Source organism: Takifugu rubripes, chromosome 3, assembly GCF_901000725.2.
Source record: "Takifugu rubripes chromosome 3, fTakRub1.2, whole genome shotgun sequence".
Taxonomy (NCBI): Eukaryota; Metazoa; Chordata; class Actinopteri; order Tetraodontiformes; family Tetraodontidae; genus Takifugu; species Takifugu rubripes.
This window is the reverse complement of record NC_042287.1, coordinates 2,145,532-2,172,167: the sequence shown is the minus strand read 5'-3', so window position 1 is coordinate 2,172,167 and position 26,636 is coordinate 2,145,532. Positions and strand designations below refer to the sequence as shown.

General features: G+C 38.2%; 4 protein-coding genes across 8 annotated transcripts; 3 read left to right on the top strand and 1 right to left on the bottom strand.

Moving 5' to 3' along the window:
* Window positions 1–1,941: 1,941 nt before the first annotated feature.
* On the top strand, window positions 1,942–5,810 carry LOC101074227 (troponin C, skeletal muscle-like). 2 transcript variants are annotated; one of them, XM_029833190.1, is made up of 6 exons: window positions 1,942–2,180; window positions 3,664–3,718; window positions 4,004–4,147; window positions 4,251–4,365; window positions 4,684–4,820; window positions 5,377–5,810. In XM_029833190.1, the coding sequence occupies exons 1-6, from the start codon at window positions 2,175–2,177 to the stop codon at window positions 5,406–5,408; spliced, it is 489 nt and encodes a 162-aa protein (XP_029689050.1). In that variant the 5' UTR covers window positions 1,942–2,174; the 3' UTR covers window positions 5,409–5,810. The 2 variants fall into 2 exon arrangements, with proteins under 2 accessions (XP_029689050.1, XP_003978215.1); XM_003978166.3 differs by having other exon boundaries at window positions 1,950–2,137.
* Window positions 5,811–6,879: 1,069 nt separating this feature from the next.
* Window positions 6,880–9,169, top strand: tnnc2.2 (troponin C2, fast skeletal type, tandem duplicate 2). Its single transcript, XM_003978167.3, has 6 exons — window positions 6,880–7,030; window positions 7,807–7,858; window positions 7,936–8,079; window positions 8,476–8,590; window positions 8,683–8,819; window positions 9,010–9,169. Exons 1-6 carry the CDS (start codon window positions 7,028–7,030, stop codon window positions 9,039–9,041), a joined length of 483 nt encoding a protein of 160 aa, XP_003978216.1. The 5' UTR covers window positions 6,880–7,027; the 3' UTR covers window positions 9,042–9,169.
* Window positions 9,170–10,483: 1,314 nt separating this feature from the next.
* Window positions 10,484–11,325, bottom strand: taf13 (TATA-box binding protein associated factor 13). Its single transcript, XM_029833191.1, has 2 exons — window positions 11,177–11,325; window positions 10,484–11,070 (listed from the first exon to the last, which is right to left on the bottom strand). The coding sequence occupies exon 2, from the start codon at window positions 11,067–11,069 to the stop codon at window positions 10,695–10,697; it is 375 nt and encodes a 124-aa protein (XP_029689051.1). The 5' UTR covers window position 11,070; window positions 11,177–11,325; the 3' UTR covers window positions 10,484–10,694.
* A 2,098-nt stretch (window positions 11,326–13,423) lies between these two features.
* Window positions 13,424–25,216, top strand: slc35h1 (solute carrier family 35 member H1). 4 transcript variants are annotated; one of them, XM_011619475.2, is made up of 11 exons: window positions 13,565–13,772; window positions 14,561–14,742; window positions 14,857–15,007; window positions 15,955–16,018; window positions 16,083–16,155; window positions 17,287–17,455; window positions 17,540–17,623; window positions 18,813–18,988; window positions 21,083–21,212; window positions 22,311–22,333; window positions 24,030–25,216. In XM_011619475.2, the coding sequence occupies exons 2-11, from the start codon at window positions 14,635–14,637 to the stop codon at window positions 24,045–24,047; spliced, it is 996 nt and encodes a 331-aa protein (XP_011617777.1). In that variant the 5' UTR covers window positions 13,565–13,772; window positions 14,561–14,634; the 3' UTR covers window positions 24,048–25,216. The 4 variants fall into 4 exon arrangements, with proteins under 4 accessions (XP_011617776.1, XP_011617777.1, XP_011617774.1 ...); XM_011619474.2 differs by lacking the exons at window positions 13,565–13,772; window positions 22,311–22,333 and adding an exon at window positions 13,424–13,547; XM_011619472.2 differs by lacking the exon at window positions 22,311–22,333 and having other exon boundaries at window positions 13,567–13,772.
* The last annotated feature ends 1,420 nt before the right edge of the window (window positions 25,217–26,636 follow it).

The following is a 26,636-nucleotide window of genomic DNA, read 5'->3' as shown; positions in this document are numbered from 1 at the left end:
CAATATTAGTGAGAGTACCTCCTTCAGGTGGGATGATCGAATTTGTGATGACCAGGCTGCCCGAAGAAGTCATTAAAATCCCTGCAGCTGGTCCAGAATGCAACTGCTATTTTATCCCTTTTGGTGTCATTAGGAGGATCCACAATGGGTCCTTCCATGGATGAGTCACATCCATGGAAGACTACAACTCTGCATCCTAGTCTGGACCCTGGTTTGTCAGGTCACTTTGGGTCTAATAAAATTGGCCAAGTTACTAGAAATGAGAGAGGCACCATCCCGTGTGGGATGGACACCGTCTCTCCTAATCAGACCAGCTTTTACCCAAAAACTGTTCCAATTGTCTACAAAGGCCACCTGGTTTTCGGGGCACCACCGTGACAGCCAGCGACAAAGTGATGACATGCGACTAAACATTTTATAGCTGGCCAGATTGGGGAGGGGACCAGAGAATGCTACGGAGTCCGACATCGTTTTAGCGTAATTTGATGTTCATTAATCGCTGTGTGGATTTCAATTGGATGCAAACAGATGTACAGTGGTTGTGGTTAGTCTCCATCTTACTGTTTCTTATCTTAATTAAATGTACTCTTTTTAATGCTCTAAAATACAGGATATTTTATTTAGCTCTTTATATTTTACTGTTTTGAAATGGGGATGCAGCTATGGCAGCCCCTGATCACGCATATGCAGCTCATTAAACTTCAGATTTTCCTTTTTAGAGAACAAAATATTTAAATAAAAGTGTTAAATTATCATTACCATTCATCATAAAAACCAAATTATTGATGCATAAGCTAAGTTTGGGCCCGTTGTTGAATAAACCGGCTGGTAAACTCCTTTTCTTTTTCATGTCTGGGATTTAGCATGTTTTCCTTTCATCATTTGTGCTATATTCTTTGCATTTTAAACCACACATCTCTTCTTTCGCTTTTAGCTTCCTTTTGCCCTCTATCATCATCTATGTGGGCAACAGGACAAGTTCAGCCTTCCTGGCATGCATCTGAAGCCCCCCCACAAACACACACACACACACAAACTCTCTCTCTCCCTGACTGACATCACCAGCTGCTCCTCTAACAGCTCAAGATTTGACAGGTCAAGATTTGCCAGATACTCTTTTTAAGTTTGTTGTGTTGACAGGTGAGGTAGTATCTGGTTTGGGTTTTTGGCGGGGTAAGTGTTGGGGCAGATGAGCTTTTGAAGAGGGTTGCACACTAGTGTTCTACTTTAAAAATGTATTTTGCTTCTAGGAGAAACTGCTGGTCCTCTTTATTACCAATCATTCCTTTCTTATTCTGTGCCTCTTTCCATCATTCTGTTCTCTAACTGATTCTATTTGTGGATGTTCTCTAGGTTGAGCAGCTGAACATCCTTGACAAACACATCCTATATAAAGTTGGCACTATGCCATTGCTCCTTTATGTACAGCTTCATCTTTCCATCCTCTTCTGCATCTTATCAGGCTCCATCTTTCCTGCCCTTTTTACAAGAAAAATGCTCTCAGTACCTCAGAACCAAAGAGTTATTATTTCTTATTAACAAAACCTAATATTTTAGCGTATATTGAAATCATTCTTTTTGTCATATTGTCATAGATTCATCATACTGTCTAATCAGTGGAATTTAAATACTTAGAAGTGAGGCCTATTGAAGCCTCTGTGTGTGTGTGTGTGTGTGTGTGTGTGCATGTGTGTGTGTGTGCGTGTGCGTGTGTGTGTGTGTGTGTGTGTGTGTGTGTGTGTGTGTGTGTAATCAAGGGTCCATCCATACTGAGATGCTCTGTTGATCCTCTGTCATAAAAAAAACCCTCCAGCTGCCTCATGGGCTTTCTTTTCTTTTTTTTAGATAAATGCCACACCACTTGTGTGCTATCTAAATATGGGCTATTGAAGTGTATGTCACACAAGGGGATGTCCATCTGTAGGCTGTGAGAGGACACAACTAAAGGAGAATTTGATTGGCTCTCTGTTATCTGAGGAAGGACCTGTTGCCCAATCCTGTTCATTTTCATTAAAAGTGTGATCAAATGGGACAGTACAAATGGAGGGAAGCAAAGCACCGTTGAGAGCTGTGTAGCAGGAACGCTTCTTGTTGTTCTTTTACTGGTGTCTGTTGCTGAACAAGAACAGCCATCATGGTAAGAAACCGCAATCTGAATTAAAGATAAAAGGAAAATGACGGCAAGGATATTTTCTCTTTGAGAAATTTGTTGTTGGTTTGTTTTTGCTTGGTTTGATGGGGATAGATGCCCCATGTATCCAGTGGCTAAAGGTGGACCATATACACAAACCACAAAGTTCACCTCTCAGCGATGTCTTGCAGGTCTACATTAGTGGCACTGATGGACTTTTGCTGCTGTTACTGGTGTTCTTACTTTTGAGAAGGTTGTAAAATACTTCTGATTTTATGTTGCTTCGTGTAGGTAGAGAAAGAAAATCCTTCAATGCAGAATATTTTCAATTAATACGTTTTAAATGTAGGATTTTTCAATCTCCCTTTGATACTCCACCGTGTAACTAAAGTCCAAATGATTGATATTGAGGGATTAGGGGCAGAGATAAAGATAGAAAGGACACAGCTGAGTAAAGTGAGAAGCCAGGCGGCTTTTTCTTCACCTCAACTGGAAAGCTCAGTTGAAAGAATCCTTCTCTCGTCCTCCCCTAAATCCCATCTTAATATAGCTTGAATGTGAATAATGTATGACCTTCTAAGTATTGCAAGGTTGTGTCAAGCTAACAAGAGATGGAATAACTTAACGAGCGACTATCGGCTTGGGCAATCAACTTTTGGCAATTGTAGACAGCTTGTATTTTATGAAGTCTGACAGTTTTTTATAGCTTCTATTTCAGTTTTTTCTTATAGCATTAACTGGATACATAGTTTATGATTAAAAATCCAAAATGTATGTTGTTTCAATATTACTAGCATGAACATTTGCAGAAAAACTGCATCTTGGTATAAAACAACAGAGACAAAAAGGATACCCTGTTAACTTTAATACAAGAGGACATTTTGAAGCATGCAGGATCCAAAATGAAGATTCAGCATGCAACAAAACAAAAAAGCAAAAATCTTGTCAAACATTAATTTTATTGTACGTCTTCTTGAATCTTTCAGTAGCAAATAACCCCAAATTACCTATTGAGTGGGAAAGCGTCTTGCAGTAACACGGCAGAGCAGGATTAAAGACACACATAGTGGGCGTATCAGGCAGTTTAAAGTGATATTACCAGTTAATAACAAATGCTTCAGATTAGAGAACACATAACATGTCACAATCATTAAAAAGGGACCACAAAACATATATAGTTACTTGAAAGCATTATTGCAGAACGATTGCAGTGGAACATGTCATGAATTGTTTTGTTTTTTTATTTTAAACTGCTTAATATCTGCATAAACTAAGACTTTTGCATCAAACTTTAGGGTGCCTGACTTTAATACTAGAAAATAGTCTTTAGACCCTCTTGAATTGGCTGATACAGCATGAAATATTTAGCATAGAAAGTTAGTGTTTTGAATTAAATGTCTTTTCGATTCAATCACGAGAATTGCTGCCTTGATTATAGAGCGGTAAACCAACTCTCTTAGGTTGGTAGGCCTTGCTTGCCAAATTTTGACCATTTCTAACCCTGCCACCACCTTTTTGTCATCTGTTTAAAGCCGACTGATGCCCAAAGTGACGCTCGCTCCTTCCTGACGGAGGAGATGATCGCAGGTTTGTCTGGCCACCACATCTTAAATCCCACTGCTATAAACAGTAAAACACGCTAGTATTTTCTATCATAAAACATAAATGAATGCAGAAAGCCCTTAAATTGCACCTCAGGAAGCTCATTGAGAGAAGGGTTTGCAAGGCCCTGATCAAAGCAAAAGGGTGACCACTTTAAGTTATTTCACATTTTTGGGGTTTAATACACAATTTCATATATCTTGCTTCATAGTCTTGAAGTCTTTAGTAGATATCTACAATAAAGACTGCATTTTCACTTATGCCATACAGAATTTAAAGCTGCCTTCGACATGTTTGACACTGACGGTGGTGGTGATATCAGCACCAAGGAGTTGGGAACTGTGATGCGAATGCTCGGCCAGAACCCGTCAAGGGAGGAGCTGGACGCCATCATTGAAGAAGTCGATGAGGATGGTAATACATATTAATGCACACAATAAAAAACAAATCTACAAATGTACCTCCAAAACTGGAAATGGGACATTTATTTCCAATAACACATATCCCCTCTCCTCAGGCAGCGGTACCATTGACTTTGAGGAGTTCTTGGTCATGATGGTGCAACAGTTAAAGGAAGATCAGGCTGGAAAGAGTGAAGACGAACTTTCTGAGTGCTTCCGAATTTTTGACAAGTACGAAACCAAATCTCACACTTTGCACGAATCTGTTTTTTACACAGGAGTCATGTTACAACAAACTGACTGTGTTGTTTGGTCACAGTAAAACAAACCAATAAATGAGAACTGTTCTTTTAATGCATATTGCTGAGAGTAATTTCTCACATTTAATTAACTACATTTCACACAAAAACATTTTTGAGGGATTTATTGGTGCTCTCTTTATATTTTTACTATAATTCTTTTTCTTGCTGTCGTTGTTGTTGTTGCTGTTCCTCAAGATTGATATCTTTCACAGTGTAAATGATACATACTATATATCCATATGCACAGGAATGGAGATGGTTTCGTTGACAGGGAGGAGTTTGGTGCAATCCTCCATCTGACAGGAGAGCAAGTCACTGAAGAAGATATCGATGAAATGTTTGGGGAATCAGACACAAACAAAGATGGAAAGATTGATTTTGATGGTAAGAGTGAATTAGGAGGGTGACGGGCGAGCATTCCTTAGTGTTATATTATATTATGTTGTCTTTTATTTGAAGGAATACATACAGGAATTTCAGTTCACCTGTCAACATTTGATCTTGTTTAAAGAATAGAGCCAGATAGTTGCAAATGCAACTTATTCTTTTTCTAGTACTTACTGTCCTCTGATTGGCTGTATTATGGCAGAAATTATTTTTAACCATGTGGATCCTTCTTTTTTAAATAATTTTGGAAAGATAAGTAGAAACCTTATCCTTGATATAGTTTATACCAGTATTACTGGCATTAGAATTAGCAAAGCAAACATGACTGTAGCTTTTGCCACATTTCTATTTCTTCATGACATCCAAGTTTTAACAACAGTTGTAGTTCCAACCTCAGATGTGTCCACACACACGTCCACTTTAGCAGTGACTGATATGATATGATATGCTTCACAACAACTACAGTTTTTTAAGGTGGATATACATTTAGTTGTTTTTTTCATGACAGAATGGTGGCTTGATCAACTGTTTTTTACTGTTTTTCAATCTCCAGAGTTTTTGAAAATGATGGAAAATGTCCAGTGATGAGATTCTACATTCCGCTACACATGCCTTCTCCTGATCAACAGTTGAAAGGAAACTCATAAAACTCTTACCAGCCAAAACAATTATGGATATAATGTAAGTCAACAAAATGGTGAGGAGCGAAAAACATCTATTTCAACTTCACTGGACTACTAACCCTGCCAGTACTCCCATGAAACCCCGTGGCTTGGTGAGAAAGTCTATAAATAGCTGTTTCAACCTTTTAAGACGAAGGCACTTTCCCCTGGCTACCTCCTGTAACCAGCCATCCAGCTGTCCCATCTTGGCAGCTGATTATTTGGAAATGCTACACCACTTGATTTCAAGTCATGTTCCTCCCTGTCAAAATGAAATTCTTACCTTGTTCTCTGCTTTCCAAATAAATTTGTTTCACTTCCTGTTCATCTTTGTAGTTATTACTATGTGTGTGTCTGTGAATTCTGTCTGATTGTTGTATTTTATTGATCATTTAGGAGCCTTTTGGAACATATGCTGCCACCGTCTCCATTTATCCACACGTTGGTCTTACCGTATACTCCTTTTCCATTACCCGTTCCCAACTGTTGCCTTCACTGATTTTGAAATAGCTATGTTTGAACAAGGAAGTCCTGTTTTCATACTATTATGTGCCTATAGTAACATCTACACTATTTATCAGATGCTATTAAATTATCTACCTTAATAACCCGAACCTTACCGAATTCCCAAAATGGTTTTCTCCAGTAGGCCACTAAGCATTTACCATGTCCAAAAAGCTCAAGGCAGCCCCAAAGCATGTTAATCCTTCCATTTGACTGGAAGTACAGTATATAAACTGTAAACACCCACCCACTAAGACTTCTTCACAAAAAGTCTTCCCCCCTTTTTCTCTATATGTACTCCCTTCCTCAACTTCCTACCCACCTATTCAGTCTTTTACATTGGTCTTTGGCTTCAGAAGTACCCACCAAATAAGGAGCATCAGGTTTTTCATTGGTTAGCGTGGTCCCAGGATGTGCAGGAACTCATCTTACATTCCTATACCCATCTTGACCTAAAATTTCCCTGCTATTTAGGGACACTGTTGAGGAGGCTCAGTATTCGGGGTAGAGTAGGGGTGGGGGGTGGGAGTCCAAATGCACAACACTTTTCTGCTTGTTTTGATTTTCTCACTCAGCTTGAATGCACACAAAAGCTCAAATTTGTGACTCCACTAGTTCCAAAATGTTCATTTATCTGATTAAAGCCTTCATGGGGAACAGTGATTATGAGATCGCTCTGACAATTCAGGTTTGGGAAAACCAACAAAATGCTCTGACTTGTATACATTTTCACTTCACACATTCAGACTTATCATAACGGACAACCAACTTTTGTCTGTTGATTTTACATTTCTTCAACCTTCAGAAAAGATAACTTTATACCTCTTCTAAGTGATTGGTTCACAGTGGCCCCAGAACCCTAAAAGTTCAGAGTGCTAAATCTGGAGGCCTGTGGGAGGCAAGGGGTGGGATCTGTCCATTCCATTTAAATTGTGAGTGAGCCTTCACTGGATGTCTCGTCTCTCCGTTGGGGTCCACAAGGATTGACCTCTGCTTTACATATTTTTGTTGTTTGGGGCAAAAGGCTAATCCTCAAAAATGGTAAGACATCTTATTTTACTAGTGACCCATTGAGCTACTCCAAGTTGTTAAAACTAGTCTTTAAAATTGTTGCTTTTTCTCTTGAGTGTAAATTAAATTCACACAAAATAATATAATAGTATTTGAAAGACTGGAAATCAACAGACAATCATAATTTTTCCATTTGATAAAATCAGATTTTCTAAAAGAAAAAAATATCCTTCTAAAGAAATGTGAATAGTATGCAGTTTGCTGAACATAATGGGGGTTATATAGTGTTTTTAGATCTGGATATTATCCAGCTACCTCCTGTAAATGTGAATAAATCATGGTTGTGTGAAGAGTAAATTTGAGAGTCAGTGATTCTGCAGTGAGCAACAAATTCTGCTTATGTGACACATTCCTGAGATGACCAAATGTGTTGAGCCTAAAATAGCTACACTCATTAACTGCATTGTTTAAATTCCTGGTAGGAAACAGTTAGTCGCATAAGTGTAGGAAGTCTATCTATCTATCTATCTATCTATCTATCTATCTATCTATCTATCTATATCTATCTATCTATCTATCTATCTATCTATCTATCTATCTATCTATCTATCTATCTATCTATCTATCTATCTATCTATCTATCTATCTATCTATCATCTTGCAGACAGAGGCTCAGCGAGAAGCCCTCTGTCTGTCTGTCTGTCTGTCTGTCTGTCTGTCTGTCTGTCTGTCTGTCTGTCTGTCTGTCTGTCTGTCTGTCTGTCTGTCTGTTCAACTGGCTATCTATTTAACCTATCATCTTGCAGACAGATGCTCAGCAAGAGGCCCGCTCATATCTGAGCGAGGAAATGCTGGCTGGTGAGCAGGTTAAACTAAAGTAACTTTACCATGTTGTTCTGGCAAAACAAATTAAAGAGATGTTTTGACACCTTTAGAATTCAAGGCTGCATTCGACATGTTTGACACCGATGGTGGTGGTGATATCAGCACCAAGGAGTTAGGTACAGTCATGAGGATGCTTGGCCAGAACCCCACAAGAGAGGAGTTGGATGAGATCATTGAGGAAGTCGATGAGGATGGTGAGAGATTTCATCTTCATTATTTCTAACTCTATACATTATTATTATTGATTAAGGATAAGGATATGGATAAACTTTATTGATCCCACATCGGGGAAATTCAAGTGTTACAGCAGTAGCCCGTGGTGTACAGTACAGTATAGTACAAAAATAAAAAAATAAAAAAAACTCTTATGTTATGTACATTACTATGTACATTATACACTATATACAGAAATTAAAAATTATATACAGAAGGAATGTCAGACAATATGAAGAAAAAAAATGTTATTCATTACATTGTTTCTTCTTGTTGGCGAAGAGCATTCATAGGAAGGAGGCCATGTACTGCAGGACATGCATTTGGGCAGTTTGTCCATTGTGATTGTGTTTGTGGCTTTACCTTATTGCCTCCAGGCAGTGGCACTATTGACTTTGAGGAGTTCTTGGTCATGATGGTGAGGCTGCTAAAGGAGGACCAGGCTGGCAAGAGCGAGGAAGAGCTAGCAGAGTGCTTCCGTGTGTTTGACAAGTATGTCCGCCTTATTTTAGATACGAGAATTTATCTCGAGTGTGTGTTTTCTCTTTGAATTGACACTCTCTTTTGTGTTTTTTTTTCTACAGGAATGGTGATGGCTATATTGATAGAGAGGAGTTTGCCCTCATCATCCGCAGCACTGGGGAGCCCATCTCAGAGGACGAGGTTGACGAACTAATGAAAGATGGAGACAAAAACGCTGATGGCATGCTGGATTTTGATGGTATGTTGACCTTTGAAGATGATAAAATGTAAAATTATCATTTCCAGTTATCCCAGACAGCAGATAGCGACCACACAAAGCTATGCGTGAGCTCTAGCATCACAATATGAGCTGCCAGTGAAATATTCAGTTGGTAATATAGTTACTTTTTAATCTCAAGAATAATACCCCAACTATCTTTCTTTTATAGAGTTTCTCAAGATGATGGAGAATGTGCAGTAAACCCACGACTCGGACATTCCTTTCCTATTGTCCACCTGGTCCTTTTCTATCCTTATAGACGTCAACAGCTAGGGTAACCAGTGGAGGGTCTCTGGCTGGGCTATACTTTCCCCCAGCTTTATTATAAATAAAGAAATAACATCAAATAAAGTACACTCAGCCTTGACATATGCATATGATAAAAGGCAAAATTACCAGTGACCCGCCTCCTCAAATCAAGATAGAACAGCAGCCTGTTTTAGACCAATTTAATTCAGCCACTTCCATGTGTAATTGGCTTGAATGGAATAAATGAATTAACACATGCTACTTGTACTCAGTTGTCATATTTATGGTCTGTGTAAACGTCTTGTTTTTGAGGAATATAAATAAAGTTGTACTGTTTTCTTTTTCTGCTTTGTTTGAACTACATCCAGTTTTCTAATTATGTTTATGCTGGATATTGTTTGGATTTTTAGGAATGTCATCATGAAAAGATGGTGACATATATAGCTCCATACTGGAACCATGCAAGAGTGATGTAAAATATGGATGAGTCGCAATATTGTGCCAAATTATTTTAAAAAACAGAAAATTATTTAATTTTTTTTAAAAAAACACCTTATTGTAAATTGTATGTTTTCAATATAAATGTATGTATACCATCCAGATTTTGTCATCCAGCATTTTTATGGAACCTCTTGAATCTGTTTTTCAATAAACTACGAAATCATAGGTCCCTCAAACAAGAGTGCGCTCTGAAAAGCCCGCCAAACTACCTTCATGGTTGTAGTTGCGCGATAATGAGCCTGTTAACGGGATGATTGTGGCAGTGACTCTAAAGAGGAGGCAGCCTTTATATTTGCATACTGTACAATAAAGATCCCTGTGTTCAGTTATTGAGCCGTTAATGCTGGATCTGTTAATATTCATCCAGTGTTTCAGCCTGAGAACAGTACTTTTTTTTATAAACATGTAAAAATATTTCAAAAGCTACTACTCATCTGGAAGTCAAAATTAGGAATCAAGTAAATGATGACTGCACTGTTAATTTAGTCCAAGTGTGTCTAGCAATGACATTTATTCATAGCTATGTTAGCTCATTTTAAGTATGATCTAACATGTTAGATAAATTAATAATAATTTATATAACATAGTTATATATTTATATATTCATGCATACTTGAGTGAACTATTTCAGAAGATAGAAAGGATTAAAGATGTCTGTAGAACATCTAACTGGACTGTGATCCAAAAAAGCCTTACACATCTGGGACAAAAAGGATGACATGGTGTTTACATTTTGTAGTTGTATAGAGAAACTATTTGAAAATTATTCTGGCAGTTGAATCTTAGCAACTGGAATGTTTGAGTTTATTGGAGGACTTTCACCTCTCATCCAAAAGTTCTATTGTAAATACATTTTAGACATTCAAACTGTGAACAACATTCCATAAGCAAAATTGTGCTGAATGTAAATTTAATGTCAGATTTAAGACCTATTACAGCAAAATAATAATAATCACAAACCTTTTACCTAAACGTTTATTGAGCTGTCTTGAAAAGCGCGACATCAATAATTTATACGTCGCCCATACCGCAGAAACATACAAATGACGCCATAGCCTACAAAGGAAAGGTACTGGATTGTTTAAAACTTGCGCAATGTTGACTTTATGAGCCATAATTTGCTTCGTCAAAAGCTTTTCGTGCTCTTTTGAGCTCCTCATTCATTGTCAGCAGGTCTTTGACTCTGGCGAATTTGCGAGGGTCCTTTCGAATTAGGAAAACTATATCCTCCACCTGGACACGACCCTGGCGTCCAATGGACATGGCTTTATGAGTCATTTCTGTGATGAATTCGATTACTAGGTCCTCAAGTATGTCCACAGACTCTGTGTATGGGTTCTGGTCGTCTCCAAATCCGTACATCATACAACGAAGCTCCTTGGAAAAGAGCCTCTTTCTCCGCCCGTGGCCAACATCAACAACGCCGAAGCCATCTTCCCCTTCCTCGTCAAAACCAGTTTCGTCCTCCTCATCCGCCATTCTGCAAGGAAAACACGTTTATTGGTTTATGGTCAACATTCACGATAAATACGTGCCAAATAAAGTCAGCCTGAGTTTTAGTTTTAAGTAATTCCAACAGAACTTACCTTGCAAATCAACAATCAAAACGCTTGTAAGCCTTCCGGATCAGCACCACGTCGTTTCTGCGCATTCACCAGTTTACGTCATTTTTCTGCTTTACGACAGAAGAGGAAGCGCGCGCCCTCTATCTGTCTGTCTGGCTGTCTGTCTGTCTGCCTGCCTGCCGGCCTGTCTGTCTGTCTGCCTGTCTGTCTCACTTTGCGGTGTTTTATGTTTAAGGATAAGGATAAAATACTTTATTGATCTCACATCGGGGAAATTGCACGCTACAGCGGTAGCCCGTGGTGTACAATACAGAAAAGTACTAAAAGAAAAAAAAATTAAAAGACTCTTCTATTATGTACATTGCACAGTATATACAGAAATTAAAATTATATACAGGAGTGTCAGACAGTGTGAAGAAAAATTAAGGTGCAAATAAGATGTGCAAATAAGACATTAACCATGCTAAAATGAAGGATTGCTTTGATAAGAAAATCATTCTGATCCAATCTCAAAGTAAAGCCTAAAAAATGAGTACATTCCACATTATACCCATAGTTTTTCTACACGTTGCATAATTTAATCATCCTGCATCCAAATATTTTATTTCATGTTCCAGTAAACAGTTGGTATTATTTGCACAGATTATATAAAGACAGAATAGCTGAGCAGAAAAAGTAAGAAGCCAGTTTATTTGGAATCCTTTCATTAATACAACACTGAAAGGTTCAAAAGGATACAAAAAATAATTGGACAAATAGTGAATAAAAACAATTACTGGCATTAATGTAAAGTGTTTTTGTGATATTAACCCTGTATTTATCTAACATTTATTTTGGTCTTTTGAATTTTTACACAAATAAGGTGGTTTTGAAAGACCATAAATATCTTTTTCAATAATGTCTCACATTTATACTGTCTTTTGTCTTTCTCACATAAGACTGTCAGGTAAAAAATCATGTAAAAAATATTTCCACTTGCGTACAGGTTTGTGCTAGATCAGAGCATAAGATATGGCACAGATTGGGGTCCGGTTGGCAATATGACAAATTATGGCATCACCAAATCTATGCCTTGTCTTTTTCTCAAGGGCCTCCCTCGGTCACCCTGCTCCTACTCCAGTGGTACAGAGACCCATCCCCATCATGGAAGGTGTGATGATGGGATTGAAGATATTTTTCTAGTCCATTAATATAACCCATAAATGGATTTTTCCTTTTTAATGGTACAGGCATATATGAAAGCTTTTCAATTTCGGTGTATGTATTACTCTTGCACAAAATGAACCGTGCATTAACAACAAAACTAGCAAAACATGATTTTCAAACAAAAACATGCAATCAGGTAAGCAACTTCATACGATGCTGTAAGGATCAGTTTGTTGATGGGTACAAAGCCAAGAACAGGCAGTGTAGCCTTTTCATCAAATCTGGCTCGTTTCACCTTGAATTCAGCAAGTGTTGTGTTCGTGTATTCCCCAGCTCCATGCAGTTTAAGGAAGTATTCTTTTAGTTTTGTCGGTGCAGGACTAGAATTGCTGAACTTGGTATGGCAAATCATTCAGTTAGGATGAAGACTGCCATCCATTATACATGTGAATCCACATTGTACATATTAGTCTGACTGCTTTCTTTTTTGCTCAACATAGTTAGTATGAAGGGATTAAAATATTAAGGACGAAATCACACGATGTACCATCAGAACAGTCACAAATCGACTACTGAGCGCACTAAATTCCCTGCAGCACAGATAGGCCAAGCAATGTAGCATGATCACGTACAGCCAATGATGGCCAAGCGGGGAGTGTTATCAAAAATCATGAGTTGGGTGTGTGTCTTGACCTGACTCACCAAACCCCTGGGGTTCGATTGAACCCAGGCTAGGAACCACTTCTTTAGAAAAATAATTTATTTTATTATCAAAGACTTCTCGACTGCCATCTTGAGGAAGGTTGTCGTATAATCAGCTAGTTAATTAGTTCATTACCTAATTAAGGGCAATGTCTCAGGCAATTTTTGAGAAAAATTGTAGCTCTGCAACTAAAATAAAAAATAACGGAGAACAAGCGAACTAAACCAAGAGAGAGTGAACTATATCCTTGTACGTCATAACGTTGCATAAAAGCCCAAAAACCGTCAAGACTGCTACGATACGGTATGATTTAAAGGCCTTTTAAAAAATCTTTAAATCTTTCAAATCATATCGCAAATTTTTACGAGAGGGAGCAGCCGCCAATCTCGCACACGCGCAGAACGAATCGTGTTTCCGAAGCGGATGGAGACGCCTTTTTGCACATGCGCAGTACAAATCGGCTTTCTGTAACGGATCCTGCAATGACACTACTGTATGGATCCTCTCTAAATCGGACACCCCTACAAAATGGCGACCCTACTAGTGAGTGCACTACATAGGGTATTGGGGTAGTTTCGTTCGCAGTGAGCGACTGACAATGCGCTAATTTGTCTAGTTCTTCTACGCGTGTATCATCCATGGCTCTGACAAGGAGCGCGTTCTTGTGTTACTGCCCCTTGCGGTTATTATCGTGAACTACTAGTAAACGCCTACAACATGTTTCTCAAAGTTTGCCCACCTTTTCATTTAGAGTCAATATGACTGACGGTAAGCTTCTTTGTTACTCGTTTTCTTAGATGTTTGTTTAGACCTAACATTTAAAGTCATCAATTTAGGTTACAATTGTCTGAAGAGTTGACTGTCTGCTAACGTTGCATTTCTCCAATTAAGCTAACCGCGTAATATAACCTACTTGTTCCATCAAATTTAACAATTCCACATCAAATTTAACATATTTGATTAAACATCTACAGTATATATAAATAAATATTCCTAAAAAGTCGTCCATGTCTCTTTAAGCAGACTTTGGAATTTCAAAGTACAGGATATGATAAATAAACAAAGTTTAACATAATTAAGTTAAAAACCGGAGTTCAGTGCAGGCAGCGCTGCCCTGGGAAAGTGTACTCTGCTCTCCTGTGCACTAGCTGACCGACGGGTAGAACAACGATCCTTTAAATACGTCTTTATTGTATTTGTTCTGAATCTAACGGGAACTGAAAAGCTACAGAACATGTCTATCTTTATACCAACAAATTTATAACAACGGGTAAGTTTCGAGGTTAGCGCAGCTGCACTGAGAACATATTTGTCCATTACACAAGGTAGACGGCTAACTACTTAGTTATACACTTGTGCACATATGGTACACGTAGAATACGTTATTACGATACGATAGATAACGTTAGCTTTAAGGCATTTGGCTCCTATTAGCTGACGTAGTTCAACAGCTTGTTGTGTCTGTCTGTCTGTTTGTCAGTACTCATCTAAATTAATAGGATAGAGAATTGTAATTTGCAGATCTCAGTTTTCCCCCTCCCTCTCCAACTTCCCAGGAGGTGCATCAGTCTTAATTTGCAGGTGACCTTTCTATAGGCATCCTGGATCCAGCGCACTCTGGCAGCCCCATATGGCACACCTGCAGTCCATTTACCGGGGCCTTCGCCTCATTGGATTAGTCCTCTTTTACTATATATTCTCCATTGGAATAACATTTTATAACAAATGGCTGATGACAGTAAGTATAAGCCTTTTATGTCATCATCAATAACGCATAGACTACAGTTGTGTTATCATGTGACTTTGTTCTGTTTTTCTTCTGAGCCTTAAATTAGCCTACTATTTCTCTCAGGACTTCCGCTATCCCCTCTTCATGACTTTAGTACACATCACTATAATCTTCTCACTTTCGGCTGCCACTCGAAGGATTCTGCATAGCTGGACAGGGAAGCCTCGTATAATTTTGAACTGGGCAGACTACCTCCAGAGAGTTGCTCCAACAGGTACGTCACCATAGTTTACCTGTAGGCCCAGGCTCCAACACTAGAGGTCGATACCTGCCATGTCACGTTACAATCCCACACTCGTCAAGGGGGGTTCTGACAGAGATGAGGGTAGAAGAAACAAGCCAAATTATACTTAATGGAAGAGAAAAGCGACTAACTCCATAGTGATTTGAGAGATGCATGAAAACTATCATTCAGCCAGAGAGACTGTCATGCTGACACTCAGGCAGATGAGTGTCGTGTGGAAGTTGGCATGGTGACATCAGTGTCTTAGAGGTTGCACAAGATATACAGAGTAATAAAATAATCCATTTTATTTATAGGTATCTTTCTGAGTACTCAAGGCCACCATGACAGTAATGAACAATATGTAAAGAAATACACGCATTAAGCCTTAAACCAAAGTCAGCAAGTCCTTCTGTTCCTATATCAAAATGTGGCAATTATTTGTTATAAGATAGTGGCAGAAGGTCTATTGTCATGGTATTACTATGGTAATAATGCACGTCACTGGATAGTATAGAATCACATAGGTCATGTTCACTGGACATACTTGATTTAACAAATGCTGACTATTGGACTATTTTATTTATATGTGAAAAGAAATGTACATGCTCCTTCAAGTCCTTACTGTCATATTGTAATCAAATAGGTATTTAATCATTCTTGACTATGTAATGTTAAGTAGTGTTGTGAGAAGAATTATTGTCATTATTATTATCTTTAAATGCTCTGATATGTAGATTTTGTTTGAGGAATGTTGACAGGAAAAGAAGAACATGAGAATGTTTTGTAAAAGTGCTGACGCTGCTGACAACCAAGCTCAGCACCCAGATGTATCCTGTTGGTCAAGATTAGAGAAGTTCATTAAGATGGGAGAAGATGTCACATCAATGCAAAGCCGTTGTCTCCTCAACATCACTGTTTCTCTGTCTGTTACCCAGCTTTGGCCACAGCACTGGATATTGGGCTTTCGAACTGGAGTTTGCTCTTCATCACTATCAGTTTGTAAGTTTGTGGTTGAAACATTTTGTAATGAAATGTTTGCACTAAACCTGTTTTGTCTTTTAAGGTACACCATGACCAAGACGTCGGCGGTGCTCTTTATCCTTTTTTTCTCCCTAGCTTTTAAACTTGAAGAGCCCGTGAGTAACATTTTTGTTTCCAATTGTCAAAAGATTGTGAAATCTCTTTTTGTAAATGGTTAGGTATTGTTAATGTAAACCAGTTTTTGACAATCACCACATCACATGCACATGTGGCTGTGATAACTCTGCAAACCTTTTAAAAACTATTCATAGATTTCTGTGAATAACAGTTACAGTTTGCAAACACTTACATTATTAAACTACTATTGCTTGTTAATTAATGATTAAAAAAACACTTTCAAACTAGTTATTGAGGCAAAATTGATGGAAAAAATGAATCTGAAGTGATTCTGTCATATGTGGTAACTCAGCTTGTTGGGGGCTTGGCTCAGAAGTGGAGGGGTCCCTGGTTCAAGACAGCGCAGACAAACCTTGGAAGGTGTTCTGGTAGTAGAGGAAGGTGCCAGAACACCTTCAGAGCACTGCCGAGGTACCCTTGAGCAAGGTACCGAACCCATAATTGCTCACATAGGGCCCTGCGATGAACTGGCGATTCATCCAGGGGTGGACCCTGCTGTAGCTGGGATAGGCTCCATCAGTCTCTACGTGAGCAGCAACAGGCATCGTTAAATGTTTCTTTAATTGATCTGCAGTGACCCATGTTAAGCAAGGCCTGCATGCCAAAGACAGCAATTTAGCATAGTTTTGGCATAGTTGCAGAATGAAAGCAGGCAGGCAATTGATAACATTTCTAAAATATAATTGTTTCTGCCCCTAAGCATTCGCATTGTGCACATGATATCCTGTGAATGGGGCAGAAAAAAATGTTTGTTTTCAGAAGAACTTTGATGATGTGTTTTGGTGTCAAACTGATATATTTGTACAGCGAGTCTTCACTATCTTCCAGCTGGAACAAAGTCCAGTTACAGTTCTTATACAGTAGTTTCTGATAGGTTGAGATTGGGCAATATAAATGTGGGTTTTGTACCAATCAAACATACCACTTCTTGTATCTTATAAACTTTTTTAAACTTTTTATAGATACCTATAAAATGAACTTATCTTTGCAATATACCGCATCTCGGTTGGTGGATGTACTTTGCATCTTGTTTTTATTTGCAGTGTTCTGACCGCAGATTGATTTCTTTGGAATGCTTTTACTCTATCATTGCTCTGCCTTTTGACCAGAATCCCCTTCTCATCATTGTGGTCCTGCTGATCTCTGGTGGTCTTTTCATGTTTACATTTGAGTCAACCCAGTTCAATCTGGAGGGCTTTGTCATGGTGCTGTTGGCATCCTTTCTAGGGGGCATCCGCTGGACCCTCACACAGGTCCTCATGCAGAAAGCAGAACTTGGTCAGTGCAAAGATGATAAATATTAGTGTCAGTACAGAGAATTCACATTATTTCTAACTTTATTTTTGTTGTCTCATCATTCAGGTCTTCAAAACCCGGTAGATGCCTTGTATCACATTCAGCCACTCATGTTCATTGGTCTCTTCCCCCTTTTCCAGTATAATGAAGGTCCGTATTAGGGTTTGTTATACTTCCTCATCTCTTCATGTATTCAAGATTTCTATCACCATTAATTCATATTTCATATTTTAATTTTGTGAAAAATATATTCAGAGTGGGAGTGAAATGCACCTTTTAAGGTGCTATATAGGGATCATTATCATGTATATGAGCTTATTTATTCTTTTATTTAATCTTTATTCTGGAAATTGTAAAATATATTTATATATTTTTTATTGTTCATTGCAAAGGCCTGTTTGATAAAGAATTTAGGGGTCACTTTGTCAAAATTGATATTGAAATGATGTAAAACAGTTATGGTTTCTCTCTTTTTTTACTAATTTGCATCAGGAATATATTTTTAAATGATATATTCTATGTATTTCTTCAGTAAAACTTTGCCACATGTGTTGCTAGATAACATTTAATTGACATATTTGTAAAATGCATAAAAATGTGAATGATGTTTTCCAATTTTACACCAAAGCTAAAGAGTTAAGTCATAAGTAATATTATTTAATTAAATGCTGAATTATTATTGAATCAAATACCAAAGCAAAAGTTTTAAATGGTATCTGAGGCCTAAATGTTCTGTAAACTGACCCCAGTTCGTATGAAAACTCATCGACTGGGGCGAGACAGCCCGTAACTGAGCTGTGCACGTTTGTACTGCTGAATTATATTTCCATACTGTCCAGACCTAATTTTAAACACTTTCTGTATCAAGGGGCACACCCTTTAACAACTCTCAGTGCAAATATACCAGTAATAGGTGGAAGGCAGACTTCCCTTGGAAGTCAAATTGATGTAAAAGCTGCTTAAATATTGAGGGGAAGTTTGTTCCAGAACTGGTTCCAAACCAAATATCCCTCATGCATATGCAGGGCTTTCTTCCTTGAAGGAAATATCTAGCAAGACAATGCATAATGCAGGGAAAGAGAACTATTAATCAACCAAAATTATCTTCATTGAGTATTTGGTCCATTAAAGAGACGTAATAATGTTGTAATTATAAGTATAACTTCACAAACTCTGATCCGTGTAATGGTTTTTATCCCTTGGTGGTCTACTATTCCATGTATTCCATCCCATACCTTAGTTGCAAATACATTGATGGAGTAGTAACATCCAAGTATGACATTCTTGAAGAAGTTATATTTGGTTGATTTAGTTCTAAATAGCTTGACATGTTTTCCAGGGCTGCGCCTCAGCACATCAGATAAGTTATTCCGGGTGACGGAGCTCTCACCATTCCTACATTCGGTCCTCGCCCTGTTTAGTGGAGGCCTGCTAGCATTTGGTTTGAGCTTTTCCGAGTTCCTGCTTGTCTCTTATACGTCCAGCCTTACGTTATCCATCGCAGGGATTTTTAAGGTAACTTTTTAAAATATACTTGTATTGTTCAAACCTCTATTAATATGATTTTTTGTGACACATAAATAAAAACATATACAATTGATTTAATAGACTGAATACACTGATTTGCAAATCCTTTTCATTCTGGATTCCATTGAATATGCTACAAAGACAAGACTCGTGTGTTCAGAATGGTAATCATTTTCCTTTTTTTCCATTCACTCATTTTGAATGGGATGCAGTATGTTCCAAAAAAAAAAAAAAGCATTTTTTTCTTCTATCTTACTTCACCTTTCTACCCAATAAACTGAGGACGTGAACTGTTAAAGCTAAGTGGACTCCTTTGCCATTCTTGCTTGATGTATGACATCAAGGTCCTGGTTTTCTTCTCAGAAGGTTGTTGGGTTTTTTGTGCAGTCCTGCCTAAGTGATCAGATGTCACTGGTATTCAGTGTTAGTTTTCAGTTGTGCTGCTTCCATAAAGACATTTCTCGTTTCTCTGAATCTTTTGATGACGTCATGGGCTCTATATGATAAAATTGTTGCATTTGTACCTGTTCTCAAACTGTTGGCCTTGTTGCTCGTGCAGTTGTTGACAAAGTGGTGAAATTTGCCCTGTCAAAGGAGCCTTTTAGGGTGAATGTGTTGCAGGTATCAGATAAAAAATAAAGGTAATGAATATTAATATTGAATATTAAATAAAGTCATACTCATGTTAAGAGCCAAGTAGGTTCACACATATAAGGAATTACATCTGGTGATATTGGTGCATAAAACATACAAGAAAAACATTTGTACAAAAAGTAAAATAGAGCAATGGGAAGTAAAATATAGTAATATAAAGTAAAATAGAGTAATAATTTAGACCATCATATAAAGTAGTAAAGGCAACTTACAAGAATACAAGCACAAAACTATACATACTGTTAAATACACAGCTTGACTTTGGGGTGAATTCAGGTTTAAAAGGATTTGCAAATCATTTTGTTCTGATTTTATTTACATTTAGTCAATGCTCCAACTTGTACTGCATCTTTGTTTTAAAGTCAATTTGTCAAACTTTGTTATGTAACATTAAAATTGATTAGATTGTTGTTGCTACTCCTACAAAGTCCTCTGTAAATCAGACAAGCTGTTTTAATATCATCATGTTGCCAGCAGCCATGTTCTGATCTTGTTTAGACATTTAAACAAGATTTGGTTGACCAACATCAGCCACAACGCTTGTTATTAACAGCATTATAATGTTGGCCTCGGCACTGCGCAGTTCTCTTCGCTGACCTATCAAAAGCTTTAAACGCTCGAGACCATAATATTCTAGTTGGTTTATCTCTCAGAGTCTCCACAAGGATCCATACACAGCCCTCTTTTATCCTACTTATAAATTTATAATATCTTGCTTCAGGTTTTGACGGCTATTACTGTGCAGATGACACAACCTTGGGCAGGATTACGTCCGCTCTTAATTGAGCTTTTGAGAACCTAAAATCTGCCTTTGGCAAATCTAGCTCTTAAAATTGTAAAATTATTGTATGTCTGACCACAGTTTTGGTAATGAATATCACATCCTCAATGCTGAAACCGACATCTTATCATAGGAGACTCATTTTCCACAGACTATTTACCACTGCATCTGATCTAGTAAAGTTGGCTGGCCCAGTCTTTGCACCCATAGGGGACAGCCCTGTTTTTATTGATCTCCGGGCCCAACTTGAGAAGCTTCCATCATATTTAACCTCACTTATTAATGCTGCTTCACTGAATTCCAAACACATTCACAGTCTCAGGCCAATCAGATTATCCCTCATGTGGAGACCAAATTAGGAATGACCATCTTCACCTTCCATGCTCCATACGGCTGGAATAAACAACTCAGGACTCACTGGAACTCAACAAATTCAATTCAATAGAGGCATTCAATGTCACAGTGATGAGCATTTAGCCTTGTTCCTGCTATTCTTAATCAGGTTCTCTCTCATATTTTGCACTTTATAGTTCACTAATGTTTTGTGATCTGAATTTTGAATTGTCTTCAATTGCAGGGTGTCCTTGAAAAAGCGGTTATATAGGTTTAAGGACATAATCATATTTATTATTTGTATTTTTCTACAGGAAGTGTCTACTCTACTTTTAGCAGCATTTCTAATGGGAGACAAAGTGTCTCCCCTCAACTGGCTCGGATTTGCTGTGTGTCTATGTGGAATTTCATTACATGTGGGACTCAAGGCATGTAAATCAAAAAGTAAGTGTAACTTGGTACTTTTAAATATTAAACGTGCAGTCAGCTCAATGAAAAGTATTTGTGATTTGTTCTTTGCTCATAACTATTCAGAAAATTGAAAGTTATGAATCGTCAATTTCTACTGTTGTAAGTTTGCCTGCAGGACACAAGTCATCTACAGTAACGTATCCAGTTTGATCTCCATGCAGACTTCAGAACAGTCTGTGAAGTAAAACAAATCCACAGTACCGAAATGTCTGCACCTTAAAGGGTGTATCAGGAATTCTGAGAAAAAATATCATGTTCTCAATTTAAAACGGAGCATTCTGGCCTCTCCCTCTCAGTAGCAAAGCTTTTAACAGTCAGAACGTTTATATGACACTCCCAAAAATGAATTACTACCCCAATCCAACCATCTCTAGGTACCTAAAATGCATGTAAATGTGGTATTCCAACTGATATTTGGCACACACTGGAAATCAATATGCTCTGGCATGTGTCAATAAGAGTTAAACTAGACAATGCATGTACCTGTGCTCCGCTACCTTTGCATAGCCCGTGATCCCAGAAGAAAGTTAGCATACGTTCTGGTCTATCTCTGGAAATACACATGACTCCGGGGGACAGTGTGCACCTTGTTTGCACAATAAGTAAATAGTGCATCAAATATGAGATGAACAAAGCCATCTTTCTGTTGGCAGAAATGCCATCATGCTGCCTGACTCCAGTTATTTATCATGCGTTGTAACGTGTCAAACAAAAATGGGACGTATTAAGATGCCAAAAGATGCATATCGCCACCTAGTGTTAAAGAGGACATGTTCCTGTCAGTTACTTGACTTTATCCTTTGCATTTAAACTGGGACAAGGAATGAATTCCTTGTACTGTGTGAGGACTGATCTCCTGTAATTGAGCAATTATCTGATACAACCTTTAACAGTGGTTACAAGATTGTATGGATGTAATTACAAAAATATATTGCCATACCTGTAGTACAATTCATCTATCTGTAATGTTTTGGATTGTTACTCTTTGGGAAAAGTTGTCTTTGAAGTATCTGATTAATGTGAATCACCAAGATCAAAAGAGAAAAAAATAACAGAAATGTCTCTTTCCAGAAACCCTGATTGGCTTTCTTAAGGTAACCTTAAAATCTTTTTGTGAGTCATTGGGACGTATGTAAAACTGGGGATTTTTTTTTCTTAATAAGACTCAGAGAAAATTTACAGCCTTGCTCGCTTATGTTACTGAACGTTCTTGATATCTCACCTGATAGAGACTCTCAGTAAGGAAACAAATCTTTCCTTCTGTTTGCTGGCATGTTCTAATGGATAAATAGCCTAAATAAGCCTGGATGAACACGTCTGCAGGAACTGCTGTGTCTTCAGCGCCGTTAGTGGTCATCATCGCTGGTGCGTGCCACAGGGCAACTGCTCATGACCACTGAGAAGCTGGTCAGGACCACTGTGTGACTGGTCACAGCCCTGCATAATCAACGCTACTATTTTTGCTCCCACTAGTACGATGACTACTACTAGTAATAGTGATTATGTTGTTCATAACATTGTTATAAAGCCTCCGGTATTGTTTGGAATGAGGGTCTTTCTAAACACCAAAATCAAATAATCTGCATTTAAGTCTAATAACCCACACTATGTTTTTTTTTTTAACCATTTCTGAGGTTTTTTTTTAAATTTTATTTTATATTTCTTCAACCTAATCATATTCAAAAATGGTCCTATATTTAACTCTATTTGTATAGAAGAAATGACACCCACACACATCTTCACGGTGGGGGGTGTCTCTGTCCACCACTCCAACACCTCCCACATGACTGTAAAACTTGATGCGACCAGAACATGACCAGAACCACCGGCTAACATAGCCTTTTTAAAAAAAAATTGGGATTAGCTGAGTCGCTTCAGGACATGATGTGGACAATCTGCTTGTCTGTTTGCTCCACAAATGGTGTATTCCCTGGTCATGGGAATAGCACCCCCCATGATGGCAGAGAAATATTTGACTCAGTCAGATATCGGAGGGTGATTGCACTTTTAAATACCAGATCAATAGAATTTCATACACCCAAGACAAATATATCACATTAATTTATCTCACAGTGTTGTCATCACAGTAAAAAAGGTAAAGGTGTATTTAAAGTCTAATAACTACTGTAAAGACCAGTAACAAACTGTTCAGTCAACAGATGGGTGGCGAGAACCACCTACCCATCTTTCTTCTATGGCCAAAACATGAACATTTCCCTTTTAAATGAGTGTCCCTTATCTTTTAGGTGTAGAGGGACAGCTGAATCCTGTCCTGGGAAGTTGGCCCTCCTGTGTTGGGCTGTGCGTCTGTGCATTGGCAGTTTATTTTCACCAATATACAGATCTATATAATCTGCACTGCACTAGACAACATTAACGGCAGCCTATTACTTAGTTTGTCCGGCTGGTTTGTCTTTAGGGTGGACCAGTGTAAAGGAAGTTCAGATGAATTTTATAGGCCAAGAATTGTAAATATTTTAGGTAGTGCAGTTTCTTTTTTTTTTTTTTTTGGTGTCTGAACTGTAGAATCGGATTGATCTTATTTTTTAGGGTTTTTAACAACAATCTTATATTCAGGAAAACTTGATTTATGTAAAAAAGTATCTCCTGATGTCAGAAATACACTAAAGATAGACTTTTTGAATGAACTGGTGCATGATGAACAGACGATTGATGTGGGAAACAACATGAGTGGTTGTTTAGAAGATCATTGTTGTATACATTAAGTAACCAAAAGGCCAGAACTGGTTTGAATGCTGACTGTATCTGTTTTGTGACATTTCCCATTAGATAGAGGCCCAACTTTAAGGAAGATCAACACCAAGAGCCAGGAACTTGAGCTTCCCTTATTGGGGAAGAGCAATAGCGAGACAGAGGACTCCGCAGATGATGAATACAATGATGAAGAAAAGTAGCAACAGTTCCCTCTGCATTGATCCAGTGCCTTGGTTCTACTGCACTTACTTCACCACTCCAGCCACAGCAGTTCCAGTTTGGGAGACGCATCCAGACCATCGTCAGCTCTATAATTGGTCTTTAGGACATTTTTGGGCTCCTTGTAAGATGTTTATGAAGTGTAGCAGGACACACATGCAGCTCATTTGGTTGTAAAAAGCTTTAAAATAATACATTCTGGCATCTTTTTTCCAGGGAGTTTGTCATTTCTTTCTCATATTGAGAAAAGTTTGTGATGCGAATGCATTATTTATGACGGACTACAGGGATGGTCTTTGGGAAGTGGTGCAGGTCCCCACCAAGAGAACTGTTGGGAATTGTAACAACAAAGCTATAACAGATATGGGGATTATAAATGATGTGTATCTCAATTGGAAGCCTGATTCTCCTGAAGGAAAAAAACACACACTTCTGTTTTATGTGAGGAAATGGTAATAGTGAATTTTGTTTAAAGATTTCCAGGTTTTGTCAGTGGCTTTAATTCAATGTATTTGGAAAAATGTTGTAGCTTTTTTAAGAACATTGATGTCCAGTTTTATAATTTATTAGTTATTATTTAAGCAGTTATAAAATAAGCCCACTCTGATTTCTTCAATATAAAAATGATTTTCCAATCAAGTTGATAACCAAGCTCTTTTGAGATGCTGCTCTAGCATTCCAAGGAACTCTATTTTTGGATTATACCAAAGCATTTTTGTGAGAAAATTACTTAAATATGTTCCTAATTTGTTAGCTAATCTACTGTCCATCTTCACAATAAGTGAATCGCCAAGACTATTCTGTGTTGATGCTATTATGTGTTTCAAGAATCGGTTTGACATAAGGATGCTGTACCATCTATACAATTACTGTCATTCTCAAGGCTAGTTGAGCACTCAATCATTTCACTTATGATGGGAAATCAAGGAAAATACAGTAGGACCATGAACTCTGTTGTACTCAGCCTCAAGCAAGTTATTCAAGGGTTAGAAATGTGCTTTACTTAACTGTCCTGCCTGCATTAAAGACTGATATTACCTTTGTTAGTGCTCAAACTATCTTAAATTCCCCGAAGCTAGAACTCTCTACTCAACGCTTCACCTGTAGATACCAAAGACAGCAAGAGACCAGTGTCCAACCGAGTCATGGAGGGTCCACGCCATGCGTGGAGGTGAGCCCAAATATCTCCTGCCAAGCTTCCACACAAGATCAGGCTCCTTCCCCCAGTGAGATGACATGTCCTACAAGGTTTTGGTTCATTTTGGGTCGTGGAGGCACACGACCATGACTACAGCCCAAACCGCATTGCACCAGCACCTCATGGACCTTCCTGCAGAAAGTGAGCGGACTGGAAGATGGACCCAATTTGTCCTTCCGAGCTGACCCTGGCTGGGCCTTTTGGACAAAGAGTCATCCACCAGGCACCTTGGTAAAGCCAATCCAGCCAAAAGAAACATCCTTGCCTTGTTTTCCATGGTGAACCATCCTTAGTCTGACCCATCACTGGCCATTATGCCCCCGCCAATACAGTATATCTTTGACTGGACACTGGTGAAACTGTTCCCAGCTCCTGTGAGAAACTCATCAATCTGAGGCGTCACTCCAGCGGGACTGAAAGAAACTCCACTGGGTTTAGACCATGATTTGAACAATATAAAAGTATGCAACAAAAGTCACCTAATGACTTGCCTGAGTAGTTACAGAAAAGCACATCAACCCTCACAGCAAATATGTAGTAATTTATTCATAAATTGAAAACATTATCCCCAAAAACACATGGATATTTATAGAGAAACGGGTCCACTTCCTCCTTGGACTATAGTAAAAGTACAGCCGAGACGATTTATCAATCCTTGATTATGGTGACATAATTCATAGGCATGCTGCTGCTTCCATCCCAGAACCCTTTGACTCATTTTATCCATCTGCTACGTTCATTACTGGAGATCCTTAAAATATTGATCGTTGGACTTCTGTTGCACAGAGACTTTTACTACCACATATATCATTAATACCATGCTGGACTGGACCACAGGAACTTGCCAAACCTGCTCATTTTACACTTCAAGTCTCCCACAGGTTTATTGTAGCCTAAGAAACTCTACTTGAGGTTTTGGTACATCATCCACATGGAATCATCTTTAAAACATACTTGTGACTGACACTCTCATTACTCTGGGACATTTTAACAATGTCCTCCAACCACCTCACAGTATGGACCTGCTCTGTGGAGGATTGTTTATTCTGTCCTAGCGTTAGGAGTTGTCTTAATCTTTGTTTAATTTTTTTTCCCTGTTGTACCTGGAGGTCATTGCAGATGACCTCAGAAAAACCTCAGAGATTTTCAGGGCTTAAATGGAGAAAGAAATAAGAAATAGGAGTCCCTTTTTTTTTAAAAAAGAAAAAACAATTAAGTTAAACTTGGCAGTTGTTTTGCTAAAAATAGGGAGAACATAAGATATG